This window comes from Amphiura filiformis, chromosome 17 (genome assembly GCF_039555335.1).
Source record: "Amphiura filiformis chromosome 17, Afil_fr2py, whole genome shotgun sequence".
In the NCBI taxonomy this organism is placed as follows: Eukaryota; Metazoa; Echinodermata; class Ophiuroidea; order Amphilepidida; family Amphiuridae; genus Amphiura; species Amphiura filiformis.
The window spans coordinates 13593829-13608656 of NC_092644.1; the positions used below are offsets into that span (position 1 = coordinate 13593829).

Sequence of the window (14828 nt, forward strand, 5' to 3'; positions counted from 1 at the left end):
GTACACGCCTTGTGAATGTAGTGGGGTGTCAAAAAGAATTTGCCAAATTCTGCAATCCCATAACTTCACAATCTGGGACCTAATGCAATCCTCCAAGATGACACCGCTCGCCCCACATAGCCACGGTAGTCAACGACTACCTACAGAATATGGGAGTAGAGTCCAGACCCGGGGGCCAGACCTCAACCCGATTGAACACAGGCTAACCAGTATTTTTTGAAAGTGGGAACAGATAAATTATTGATTAGACATAATATTAGCTTCGCTTTACACTACGTTTCATCTTCTGCCCCGAGTTGGACAACAAGAATCACTTTGCAGAGCAGTTAGCAGGTCTTGTCTCATAGTCTATTGTGGGACCAGCTTGATCGTGCTGTGCGTGTCAAAGAAGCCCATATGCAACCACATTGAATGACCTGTGACGAATCCTTGTTGAAGAATGGAATTCTATCCCACAGTAACGTGTAACCAGGTCGGTGAGCAGCATGGGGAGAAGGTGCCTGACTATTGTGGCTGCCTGTGGTTTTTCCACCCGCTATTGAGGTTAGTGGCTACCGTTGTTTGAGCACAGAATAATGGTCAATTTGGCAAATTCTGTTTGAGACCCCACTACATTCACAAGGCGTGTACTCAGCCGTGTCATTGTAAAGGGGAGTATTGTAGCTATCTAGTGATAGATTGATTGATTGATTTTATTCGATTAAAATTCAACATAAAATTACAGCAAAAAACAGAATATACAATATAACTTTAAATTACCAATACAATGTATCAAACAATGTTGAATTAAAATCTTGGATTACCCAAGAAAGCCTTCAAAAGGGGGCTTATTTCCATTGGGGTCCAATTATAAAAACATATATTATATAATAAGAAAAGCACACTAAATTCAATTACAGAATCAAGAAATAATCTATATATATATTTAAAGAGAAATTGAAAAATAAGCATATATAAAAACACTTAAAAAATACCATGAAATTATGAATTGATTTCACTTAGGTAGGTCTTTATTGCACTTTTAAAACAATTCTGATTTTTGATGGATTTGATATGATTTGGGAGTGAATTCCAATCTTGGATCGAGGTAACATAAAAAGTATTGCACGCTTGACTTTTGGCACGGGGAAGAATAAAATTAAACTCACTGGAACGAGTGTTATAGCCATGTTTATCAGAAAAGAGTTTGAAATTGTCTGAAAGATAAGAAACTGAGGTGCCATTAAAAAATTTAAAAACATGATTCATTTTAAGTTGAGTAACCCGATCTATGCAACACGATATAAATATGTCACAAATAATTGTAGATACAAATGCTTGAAAAAAATTTCCAAACTTTTGTTGAGGAGTTTAGTTGGCAAGAATATATTAGGAAAGGTTTCGATGAAAATAATCAGCAACTTTGTCTGTTAATTTATAGTAAACACAATAAAATAGATTGCGTTTTATAGAAAAAATAATAAGAATTTACCCCAGTCAGTAAATAAACTCGGAATAATTTAATAGAAAATAAAAACAAGAAGACAAGACATAATGGTTTCTTTGCCACTAATGTAATGCTTAGGCAATCTTTTATTTAGAAACAAGATATTTGCTAGGCTAATTGCCTAAGTCATATTTTTTAATTTTGAGAACAAAGTACAAAATGTGCTTCAAGCATGCATCAGTTAAGTAATCACCCTGATTATTTCGGATTTAATTTATATAATTATCATTTGTTCATGTGCAAAGATTGGTGAATAAATATCTGTAAATGCATGTTTGAACCATATTTTGTACTCAAAATTACAAAAAATGACTTAGGCAAATGATAAAATAAAATGAGAGGACGAGAAAGAGAGAGAGAAAGAGAGGAGGAGAGAGAGTGAGGTCCGATGGCCTTTAACCTTGTCCCAACGCTCCAATATGATGTGGAATCTATTATTTTATTTTATTTTATTTTATTTTATAACTACTTTAACCATTTTCGCTGTAAGCGAGCATTAGATATACTTAAAAACTATTATTTCAGTTACATATTGTACAGGTTGTGAGTGGAATATAACAGAGCTCTAAAGTTAAGCCATTTTAAAAATAAGACCGAAAAAAATTGTTTGATTGGTGTAACATAAAAAATCAGAAATTAGGGTATGAAGGTCGGGACTGTTTGTTTTGTTTTGTTTTGCTTGTTTTTTACTTCTAAAGCTGTAAATTGCGTTTGATAAAGGCCATGTAACTCTTTTTCTTTCTTTTTTAATTCATTGTTTTGTTTTTATTATTTATTTTAAAGTCTAGGGTCGGGCCTACTTTTAAGGTCGGTCGGGTTACGCCAATCAAACATTTTTTTTAGTCCTAACCCATTTCACCTTTGATACAACTGCTTAAGGCGTGAAAGCACAAATCGGCCTCACTAAGGTGGGACAGGCCTCACTCCACATATTTTCTCTGGCCAAATTGCCTGGCCCTGTCAGTTCCCAGATTGGCCTCACCCTTTGTGGTTCTGGTATTTTGAAGGCTGCTGCCAGAATGAGGCCATTTGGTGTTGGGTCGCAGAGATTATATCCACTTGATTATGTTTGCATATTTTACTCTATAAAATAGTAATAAGGATTTTTTGCTTCCCCCGGCTATTTACTACTTCAGTATATCAAATTTAGCGATGGGTCTTGTCTACAGAGCCCAAGATGAGTAAACACTCTTCGCTGTTGAAGTGACGTAATAATCGGATTAACTACCGTAGGAATGGATAAACACAATTTTTGAATAGATGTCCCTGCACTACAACGTTCACGCGGTACCTAACTTCGTCAGCGTATAGATGTTAGAGAAATGTTGACCATGCACTTGCACCTGTAAGCTTAGTTTCTTTGAAAAAAAAGCGGTATTGTATTTAATCTATGATTGCAGACATACACAGGTGATAAACTGCAAACTGCTTGTAGTGCAGGGCGATCTATTCAAAGATTGTATTCATCCATTGCTATGGTAGTTATTATTACGTCACTTCGACTTCGAATAAGTGAGCACGACCGGACACAAGGTAGTAGGGCCAACGCCTGGTAGAAAACGCCGCTTAAAAAATGGTAAAACCATGGTGACCCGCACAATACCAAACATATCCGACTGATATATTAACATACAGATTGTGCACCCAAAGCACATACCAGTAACATATAGCTATCGGTTACTGGTGTGTGGCACAGTTTGACAAACAAAGGTGTATATCTAATATATCTAAAATATCTATTAATGATGGTACAATCATGAGTGTTTCTGTTACTTTTCTATATGGGTTCATAATAGCAAAACTCAAGTCTTATACCATCATAAACAACGCCCTCATAAGGGTGGTGTCCAGTAGCTTCGTCATCGTTGCCAGTATTCTCGGTATCCCAAAAGAAGTATTCACTTGTAGCTCGCATTCCATGAACCTGCAAAAAAGTTACATTAAAGTTGAGATCAATCTTTAAAAGCACACCAATGGAGAATTATACAATAATGCAATAAAAACGGTTATAAGTTGATAGAAAATGTAATGTAAAGCAGTAGAAACAGTCAACAGAAGTCTTGTAAAAAGTCAAAGCCGGTATAACTAGCTAATATTGGAAGTAATAAATATTCAGATATAAAGAAAGTAATAAAATAGATGCGGTGGTGATTACAACACGTTATAGAGTAGGTGTAAATGAATGGCGTAGAGCACAGGTAGTCAGTAACAAGAGTTCGTAGTATCTGATCCAAGAAAATGCACTTACTGCGTACGTTTCAACAACCACTGTTGTCTTTGTCAACACTTGATGAGGAGTGACTGCAATCTACTGACAACAAACGCTAGAGGGATTTCCAGCGTGATTTTTTGGGTTGCCAGTTGGTTTTCCTTCTGGAGATTTTTTGGATCCCTGTTGCAGGAACTCATCAAAAATGTGAGTAAGCTGGTACTGCCCCTCGCCTCTGTTCATAGTTGTATGCCCCCTCTTTCTTATTTCCACATCTTCTTGCTCTGTGCCAATGACCTCAGCTTCCCCCCACCCAATGACATGGTTCTTGTCAACAACATGATCTGTTTTGGCCGACTTGTGCGTAGTAGTTAAGGACTTCCTTCACTTTTGTGCTCTTCTAATCGCGTACCGAATTTTCTACCTGTTTCTCCAATATACGATAAGTTACATTTCAAGCAGGGGATTTTGTACACTGCCTGAGTGGTGTTGTGCGAGTCACGCTTATCTTTTGGATGGACAAGTTGTTTCGGAGTGTGTTGTGCGGTCTCATGGCCGTAGAGATGTTATAGTTCTTCATTACTCTGGAGACACGTTCAGTGACGCCCTTAACATATGGTAGAACAACCATACCTTTGCTCTTGCTGTTTTTATCCATCTTTTTTGTCACTTTCTTTGGTTTAACACTTTGCATTTGATCTTTCACCTTTTAAAATGTCCAATTAGGATAACCACACGTTTGGAGGGCTTTCTGGACTTTCTTTTCTTCTTCCTGTTTATCCGCCTCTTCTGTCACTATGGTGTCCTTTCTAATGATGCAGAGGGTGGTGAGACTGGTAATTCAAATATTGGTCGGTGTGCGTTGGTTTGCGGTAGACCATAAGCTTGACAGTACCGTCATCCTTCTTAACAATCGAAGTATCCAGAAAAAGTAGAGAACCTTGCGTTTCTTGCTCAAAAGTAAACTTGATTGAAACAGACTTGTCAACCCGATTGATGTGGTCAGTCAACTGCTGCACGCTGGGACCAAGTTTCAAAAAGTGAGCCGCGGTGGTTTTTTTTAAACTTGCTGATTTCTTTACGTTGTCAACGTTTTTTTGGTAGATTATATTATAGAGGGCAGAATTAACCGTCCATTTGTTGCCGAAATGAGTAACATGTAATTGTGGACATAGCTAGTTCTTGCTCTAAGCCCTCGAAATGCAAAAGAAAGTTATCAAGCACTTTCCGAATGTCATAGACTATAATATGGAAGCAAAACCATCCAATCCTTTTCATACTTGCTGGTAGTGACTTTACAAACCTCGTGCAAAGCATGAGGGAAAGTGCTGGTAGTGAAGACAGATCAAATCTGTAGATCAAATTGAGCCTAGAGCGGACGTGCATGGCCTTTTATACTGAGTTGTAGGGAGTTCTGAGGATCGGAACGAGTTCTGCAATCCACCAATCAGGTGAGAATGAGATCAGGCGATGCTAGTAAAACAACTGGTCAATCAGTGATGTTTAGTGAAAATGTGGAGTCTGAAGCCATTTATTTTCTTGATTTCGTGAAGAAATCGAGAATTGGCTATGTTTCGTATAGGAAACGTGTATGGAGACGGCAATTTTGCATAAAAACATGTAAAACATTACCTGTTGACATTTGTAGGTGTATTTGAAAAGGAAGAAGTTCTTATCCGTCGGCAGGTAAATAGGATTAGAAGTGTGGCCACTGGTTTGACAGCAAAATTGGATGCGAGTATTTATGCTGTAGATGCCATCAGGTAGCACACCACGATTACGGTTCTTATTCTCATCATCTTCATCATCCCACAGAACCGAGCCTCCTGTCATGCCTGTAGAAATAGATATGTAGAGTGCTGGCATCACTTTGTATATTTTAGAACGTTATTGCAAATATTTTTGGCAAACATTTTTTGCAAAATATTTTTTTCAACCCCAAAATAACATTCTGTTTAGAATACTTTGTATCAAGTTTTCAAAAATGTTTTTGGAATGTTATTAAGGGATCTAGAATGAGCGTTTATGGCGTTTCGACAGTATTTTTGGTGGGACATGAGAGCACCTCAGACGTATCGAATTGCATTCTGAATACGAAGCATGTCTTTCTGATATCAAATAATTATCATTTTTTGAAATTCACGATACAATACAAATTTTATGACAAATTATTAAAATTTGATATTTTTCAAATTTTTGATATATAACAGTCCTCGAAATAAATTTTATAAATCTAATGATATTTTCTTAAAGTGTATGTAGCTGGGAGGAAAAGCCGACGATCAATTGAAAATTTTGACCTTTTATATTGAATCTCTTCAATACGAAAGATCGTCGGCTTTTCATCCCACCTACATACACTTTAAGTATAAATCATCAGATTTATAAAGTTTACTTCAAGTACTGTTAAATATCAAAAATATCAATTTTAATGATTTGCCATAAAATGTGTATTACATTGCGAATTTAAAAAAAGTCAAAATTATTTGAAATCAGAAGGACATTCTTCGTATTCAGAATGCAATTCGATATGTCTGATGTGCTCTAATGTCCCACAATAAATACTGTCCAAACGTTCATACCCCTTCCCTTAAACGTTTTTATACCCTTTATATAACCCGACATGTAAACGTTTTGTGTTTGCTGGGCAGTAGATTAACAAAAAATGTTTTTTAATGTTATGAAAACGTTTTATACCCTTGATATACCCTTTACATAACCCGATATTTAAACGTTTTCTGACAACCTTTTATAACCTTTTGCGAATGAAGTTGAAAATGTTTTGTGTTTGCTGGGATATAATTTCTCAAACACGAACCATTATTGATCCCTAATGATGAATTCATATCTTTAAGGGCCCGTGAAAAGGTATGGTGTATTATGCATTAATTTCTCCATCATGTTAGATAAATTGGAATTTTGTAAAACAAAGTGTGTCTAAAGTGGGTTAACCACTTATATAATACATTTTCATTATTATTCACCCAGTATTTTATAGAGTCTTATACCGTCGGTATTAGCTCTCAAATCAAAAGGGGTTGAAATGCGGACAGGGTGGGAGTGGGAATCTCATTCTAACCTATACTAAAATAACCCTAATCCTAAGCTCAACTAAGTCGGATAATCTTCCTTTTATCGTGTGCCAAAAATGGAGAAATAGGTGGTGGTCATAGTACACCGTACAGTAGCGAAACCTTTATCGTAAATCTGACACGGCCAAATCGTGATGAACTACTACTTTTTCACAGCTACTGCTTTATCACGCAGCACCGTTTACATACCGTTACAGTCATTATTACATAGGATTACAAACCAACAAAAAATCATTTCACAGGCCCGCCCCAAATCACATCCACCCTGCTCTTTACGCCATAATTATGCTTCCTTGAAAAACGTTTAATGTTCTGTTCAAAATCGTTTTATGTTAAAAGGGCGCTGACCATCTAAATAGAAACGGCAATGGCTTTCTCAAGTTGAGCTGGTCAAAAGGTAAATAGAGAATATAATTACCAGTCTAAAAGGAAACGGCAATGGCTTTCTCAAGTTAAGCTGGTCAAAAGGTAAATAAATAATATAATTACCAGCAGGACAACTGCCTCCCTTTCGAAAGATACAATACTGTCCAGCCGGCCAGCTCCGATCATCGCTATCCGCAATATCTACTCTCTTTATACAGAAAGGAAGAACCATGTTATTCTTGCTGTATGGACCACTCACATGGTGCGGAGAAGACCGTGAATTATAATGGCCTCCTCCTACATAGTTGTTGGTGTCTTGATGTAGTAATCCTGTTGCTGCCCATTGGTTTGGACATCCAGTAATTGGCTTGAGTAGACCGTATGTTCCCATTGGCCAGGTAATTGCTAGGGTTATTAATATGTTAAAAATATAATTATTGCTTCTTCACCATTTGCCGGGACCATTTGATTTTTGAGGTTTGTTTTACCCAGTTTTTCTCACATTACCTTCAATCCTACTTGAGATTACTTGTGTGACTTCTTATTACATGACGAACAAATTGAAGCCAGATTGAATCGGAGCAATTGTCATTTCTGACCCCTGTGTGGGGTCAAAAATTGATCACGCCCCAAATTTGACCTTTTTGCTTAAACTTAAGAACAGTAGTCGCCAGGTATTTCATATTATACTATTTCTGAATCCTTGAGAAAGGAATACTTTGGCATAGTTTTAAACAAAATTGCAAGTTGCAAAATTTGACTACTGTATAATTTACCTTTGATGGCGGATCAGCTCAGCGGTTAGAGAATTTTTGGGAATATCTTGAATGTGTTTTGGGACCATCTTAGGGGGCTAAACAAGTTGGTTTGGTTTAGTCCTGGGGTATGCAAATTGCTAGCTCATAATCTATATATTCATGTATAATGCGGGAGTACTTTGTTGTGATACAACATGTACTAAATCTAAGCAACACTCTAAACTATAGAGTTGCTGCATGTCAATTAAAATAGGATTGTAATAATAAAATCACATAAAATTCTACTCACGACACTCTTGCGTATTACAATCATCTGGTGAATCACTTGATGATCCTCTACAAGCGTCTGATACAGGACAACTCCTGATTCTAGTCCTAGTTCCACCACCACATGATTGACTACAAGTACTCCATGAGCTCCACGAACTCCAAACAGCTAAATAAAAGTTAATGAAACTGTCAGAATACATCAACCCTTTTGACATTTCCGTTGGTTTTGTTTGTTTTTATGCAATACAAAGGATACGATACAAGAACAGGAAAATAAATAAATAAATGTACGTGTATATAACTGTAAAGAGTGAACAATAACCAATCTAATGTGTGAGGTTGCCGAATGGTTAAGGCGTTGCGCTGTCACCCGGGATAATACGATCTGCAAGATTTCGAGCCTTGGGCTTCCTTTAGGTGAAAATTCTCTTCATAATAGTGTAGTGTTGAAGTTAAACTCTTTAATCATTCCTCAAAAAATGTTTGAATACTTTCCAAAACTGCTATATATCAGAAATATTTGAAATCTAATTCCATATTGTTTCATATCAATACAAACATAAATAACACCAAATTTGTGACCATAACTTATTCCATGTTTGAATAACTGTCTTGAAAGATAAGATGGTCTATTTTATCTACCACTACGTATGAATATCCACTCGTATATTTTTGAGGAGTTTATAAAGGACGATATGATGATAATAAATTAAAATCACATTAAATTCTACTCACGACATTGTTGCGTATTGCAATCTGATGAATCACTTGATGATCCTCTACAAGCGCCTGATACAGGACAACTCCTGATTCTAGTCCTAGTTCCACCACCACATGATTGACTACACATACTCCATGAGTTCCACGAACTCCAAACAGCTAAATAACATGTAATAAATAAATAAATAAATAAATTTCATATAGCGCCTTTTCCGGATCTTAGAGGGATCAAAGCGCTGTAATTTCGCTGCCATGGTGGATCATCACAATCAGATCGCATCAACTAGGCTGGTTGCAGCCGAACTTGGCGCAAACCTATCCGCACTTAGATTGTAACATCCACCAAGTATCTATGCAGCTCCCCAAATTCCATTGGGTGAAGGAAGTTATTGATAGCCAAACAACTAATCACCGACTTTTTTTGTTGTAATGAAACTGATGTCAGAATACATCAACACTTTTAACTTTTCTGTGTTTTGTTTTCTGAATCCTTGAGAAGTTGAGATGACAGGAATACGTTGGTGGTTTCCAATATATTTTAAACAAGTTCAAATTTGACCCCTGTGTTGGCTTTATGATATAAACAGAACAATATGATTGCAATTAAAAAAAATCACATTTAATTGTGTATCGTATTTAATTGTGTATCGTATTATCTGTAATATAGTTAATGTAGTATTGAATTTATCACGGTAATTTTTTTTGCATATTCTTGATCACAAAACAGGCTTTTGTTGGTTTTTGTTAGGGTAAATGAGGGGGGTTGGTTGTGACATTTTGCGATATATTTTGTTGTTTTTGTTATTTTGAAACTTTTTGTTGTTGTTAGGACAGGGGGTTCTTAATACAGGCCATCCGGCCTTCCGAGAACCTCCTCATTCAATGTATGTGTTTAATTGTTGTGCTGTTATATTTTATATTTGAATGAAATAAAGGTGAATGAATGAATGAATGAATGAATGAATGAATGAATGAATTCTACTCACGACACTCTTGTGTATTGCAATCATCTGGTGAATCACTTGATGATCCTCTACAAGCGCCTGATACAGGACAATGCCTGCTTCTAGTCCTAGTTCCACCACCACATGATTGACTACAAGTACTCCATGAGCTCCACGAACTCCAAACAGCTAAACCAAATTTAATGAAACTGTCAAAATACATCAACACTTTTGACTTTTCTGTGTTTTGATTTGTTGGCTAGTATGCTATTCAAAAGAACCCAAAACAAGAACAGGATATAAATAAATAAATAAATAAATAAATACATAAATAAATAAATAAATAAATAAATAAATAAATAAATAAATAAATACATAAATAAATAAATAAATAAATGTAAATAAATAAATGTAAATAAATAAATGTAAATAAATAATGTACTCGTATATATCCGTAAACAGATGCATCAGTAGGATTAAAATAAGATTTAATTTTTGTTTGACAAATCCTAACGTTCTTTACTCACACGACTTGAGCTTTCGTCATCCATGCTGATGGAGTGATCACAGATGACCTGATCCCTAAATGTTTTATAAATGTTAATACCTCCACATATCCCAACATTTAAACGTTGCTGGAATGCTGGCAAACATTTGCCCTTTTAAAAATTTAAAAATTTAATCAAAGTGTGTCGCAGGTATGCTATATTTAGGGATTCAATCATGTTTCACCACCGATTAACAACGAATCCTCCACCAATTAACAATGAGAGGACATTCCTGAACCTCGTTCAGTTGGTTTTGAAGTGACCGCCAATCATGACCATTTGATATTTAATACCAGCAATGTGGAAAAAAATAATAATAATGTAGTGCCAAAATAATGTACCCTTTTACGGAAGGAGCAAAGTTTAACCAGGAAAGTTGATTCAACTTTCCTGGTTTAACAAGTTATAACTCCGCTTCTGCAGTGCGAATGTCAGTGGCGAATGTCAGGTTATTATTTCCCAGTCTTTAAAAAAAATTGCAGGCAGAGGTGGGAATCGATCTCGGTATCTCCCGGTTAAAAAGCACTGTGCGAGTCTACTAAGCCAACTAAATATCTGTTGTGAGATGCATGACATTAATCTTTGATATTGCTTAATGGAACAAATCGCGGAATTAAATCAGTAATAAAAGAAGTAGATTCTCATTTAGCGGTCAAAGGGGAAATATTTGTCCCTGCTCTAAAGAAAATATAGGTTAAAAATTATCAAATAAATTTAAATTAAAAATTGAGATTTTATATTTATTTCTTTCACGAGGCGGCATCATCACAGACAAGCACTGTATAAGCTAAAAACTCGACCCTCATCACTAGATGCTGTCATCTAGCTCATTGGTAGAGCATCAGACTGCTAATGTTGGTTCGAGTCCTCCTGCCAGCAATGGTTATATTTATGATTTTAATGCTACGCTACAATTTGTTCAAATTTTTTTTATTTATTTATTTATTTATTTATTTATTTATTTATTTATTTATTTATTTATTTATTTATTTATTTATTTATTTATTTATTTATTTATGTTTGTTTATTTATGTAAATAATTTGATATATTTGAAAGAGGTATTTGAGCAATTGAAATTTTAATTTTATCATCATAAAAAAAACATTCTTTGTATACCTGACGCCGGCAACTAGACTACTATACAAAAAAATAGTATCACATCTTTCCTGCTCAATCAATATAATATAATACTTGCAAATAGATCATAGTTTACTAATCTAATCCTGTAATATTATAGACCTGTTAAGCGCGCTTCAGACTCCGTATTGTACGTACAATATTGTATGTACAATACTTTTCGTGACGTCAAAAAGTATTACACGTGCAATAAATAGTATGTACCGGGAAAATATATATATTTTGCTACAATCATTGGTTGCTTAATTGATACGGAGTTGCCAAATTTCTAAGAGTGGTAAATTTAGTGAGTGTTCGTGCACGGAATGATGAACATCTTTTTATGTCTTCTTGTATTCAACTGTACTTAATATTAAAAGTAGGGATGCCCACTGTCAATAAAGTTTACACTAGAACGATTCTTCATTTACTGTGTGCGTGCACTCACACACGTATTGTCTATGGAGAAACTGATCGATACAAGAAATCCCAGGCCTGTTAAATGGCGTACATACTTGTTTTGATCCAAATGTAGGCCAATATCAGGGTGTTTCAAGAAATTCCTGATTCCACCAGAAAACATTAACCAAACTTTTTCCTGTTTGGTCAGTAAATAGAGAGGACCTTCCTTCATGAAGAGATCAACTTTTTTTAATGAAAAATTTAATGAGATGAGAACTACAACAGGTTGAAGTGACACCATTCCGTGCATCAGGTGTTCAAACGCAATTATCTCCGAATTTGGAGTGAATCAGACAAGCAAACTTACATACTCATAAAATTTAACTATTTTTGAAGACAAAATGTGTAGGATGTTAAGAAATTTAAGAATGTTTAAGCCTACCGCGGCCCATCTCAAATCATGCACTTCCCCGTGCACTTCTCACTACCATGTCCATTTCATATGCTATCCACCGGGGCTATCCATCATGGCTTCCATGCACACACAGTGTATTGCTCAATGTAGTAAAGATAACCTTTGAGTTGGAGCAAATTTCTCAAAATTGGTAGTGATTAATGTTACCAAACTTATGCCATGATGAAATATAATAATTTTTGAAGATAAAATGTGCTGACCTTAAAAGATTGAACAATGTTTAAGACTACCGCTTTTCATTTGAAATAATGCACTTATTGTACATCTCCTCTATGGAGATATTTTCCATGGCGGCCATCTATGATCATGCTTGAGGTTTCACCAAACAAACCATGGGTTTTGAGGTCTTATATTTTTTGTTGTATGTCAACAAAATCGATTAAATTTTCAGGATGATCTTATTTTCATGTTGTTATAAGCAAATATAATGTTCCAGATAAGCTAGTTAATAAATACATTAAGAAAAAGTACCTTAAAGTTGCACTTTCTGTTAGTATTCCTTTTGGACTTTAACTTTTAAAATGTTCTAGCAGCCCTATATAAAACCGTGACACTCGAAAGGCCATATCTCTGGAATGAAACGTCCGATTAAGATTATTTAAACGCCAAAATGTTTCTTTCATTAATTCCCAGCCAATAAGTTAGGTCTGAATCAATTTAAAAGTACTTCAATTTTTAGTGGACATGCCTATTAAAAGGCCTATTAATACTAATAATATTTATAATATTAAAATTGTAATAATAATATAAATGGCACATTCAGTTTTTATTTATTTATTTATAGATTTATTTATTTAGGCCTATTTGTTTATTTATTTATTTATTTATTTATTTATTTATTTATTTATTTATTTATTTATTTATTTATTGGTTGATTGATTGGTTGATTGATTGATTGATTACTGATTGATTAATTGATTTAGCGATTCATTTATACCGACATTTAGTCATATATTGATTTAGTCAGTTTCTTAAGTATTATTTGTAGGCCTATGTATTTATTCTGATTTTGATTTGATTGATACCGATATTTTTATTGTTTTTTAAAGTTTTGGCATATAACATTATACATAATAACACGTTGTGTTATGAATTTGCAAAAGCTTTTTACATGTTGATATCGTTGAGGCATGTTATGATGGTGTATGTTATAGACCTACTTATGATCATCCCAATACATCCATAAACGTGTTAATGTGAAACGAGATTACTTGAAATATATATTTCAGAGTTGAAAGAGTTTCAAAGATACGAACATATTTCTGAAATATGTCTCTCTGATTGGTTGATTGTCAAGAGGATTACGGCATCCTCAAAGCCTCATGCTGTAATTCTCTAATCGATATCTATTATAGGACCGATCTTTTGAAATCCATACAACCGTGTCATATGAAATAGTCTCGGATCATAGTTTGTGGACCGATACAACGTTGATACGTCAGATTTCGGAATTGTATTAAAAATAGGCACAAATCACATTCCCTCATTTCAAATATATAGTTTTGGTTTCTCTTTTGTTCAGAAACCAAAAATCAAGGGATTAAAAAGTAGAGCTGATCTGATCTGCAATCATAACACTATTATGCTGGGAGGACACAGTATAGGGTATATAACCAGAAGTATACAATAGCCTATTGTGCTAACATAATTATTATCATGATTGATATCGGAAATCTATCCCGCGGACGACAGTTGATGCTCTCTGTGGAAGGTAGGTGGCATATTACACTCACGAGTTCTAGGCCTAGAAATACATGCGCGTATACTGAAGGATGGGGTGGGGTGGGGAATTTGTTTGTTTGTATGAAACATAAACGATGCACTTGGAGATGATTTGATTATGAATTAGTTTATTATCCCAGGAAGCACAACCCATACCTCTTTAAGAGGGTGCTCCCTCCTATATAACCACCTCTTTCCTAAATTACCCCTTTCCCCTCCTCCTCCCCTACATTCGATATCTTCATCTCGAGCTCTCCTCCCCTTCTCTTTCACTTCAATGCTCTCTCTCATATGTTTCTCTCTCTCCCGGCCCATATCCCCTTGCCCTTCAACCCCCCACACACACACACCCCCAATCTTCTCCCTCTATCTTCTACTTTTGCAGTAAAAATTGCTTCAGTAAAAGTCATTAGGTTATTAGAGGTCATATAATGGCCTTCCATCGATTCTGGTACATGGGATTAAGGACATGAATCGATTTTGTTTATAACACCTATACAATTACAGTAGTGGCCCTTTTGTAATGTCGAATGCAAATATTTCGATGGTCTATATATTTTCACAGTGAAATCAGCTTAGGCTATTTCGTAGTCTCAAGCCAATGCTTTCAAACTAAATCAATGCTTTCAAATGTAGACTGTTTTGTTCGACTTCTCTGCTCGTGAATATTGCACTGCGAAATTTAAACATTTCTTTTGTATACTTAGATCAGGTAACTC

At 35.2% G+C, this 14828-nt stretch overlaps 1 protein-coding gene across 1 annotated transcript; it reads right to left on the reverse strand.

Annotated features, from left to right (window-relative positions):
* Window positions 1-1598: 1598 nt before the first annotated feature.
* LOC140136986 (uncharacterized) lies at window positions 1599-10396 on the reverse strand. The gene is made up of 7 exons (XM_072158649.1): window positions 10360-10396; window positions 9888-10034; window positions 8917-9060; window positions 8201-8347; window positions 7277-7558; window positions 5328-5530; window positions 1599-3410 (listed from the first exon to the last, which is right to left on the reverse strand). The coding sequence occupies exons 1-7, from the start codon at window positions 10394-10396 to the stop codon at window positions 3264-3266; spliced, it is 1107 nt and encodes a 368-aa protein (XP_072014750.1). The 3' UTR covers window positions 1599-3263.
* Window positions 10397-14828: the final 4432 nt, after the last annotated feature.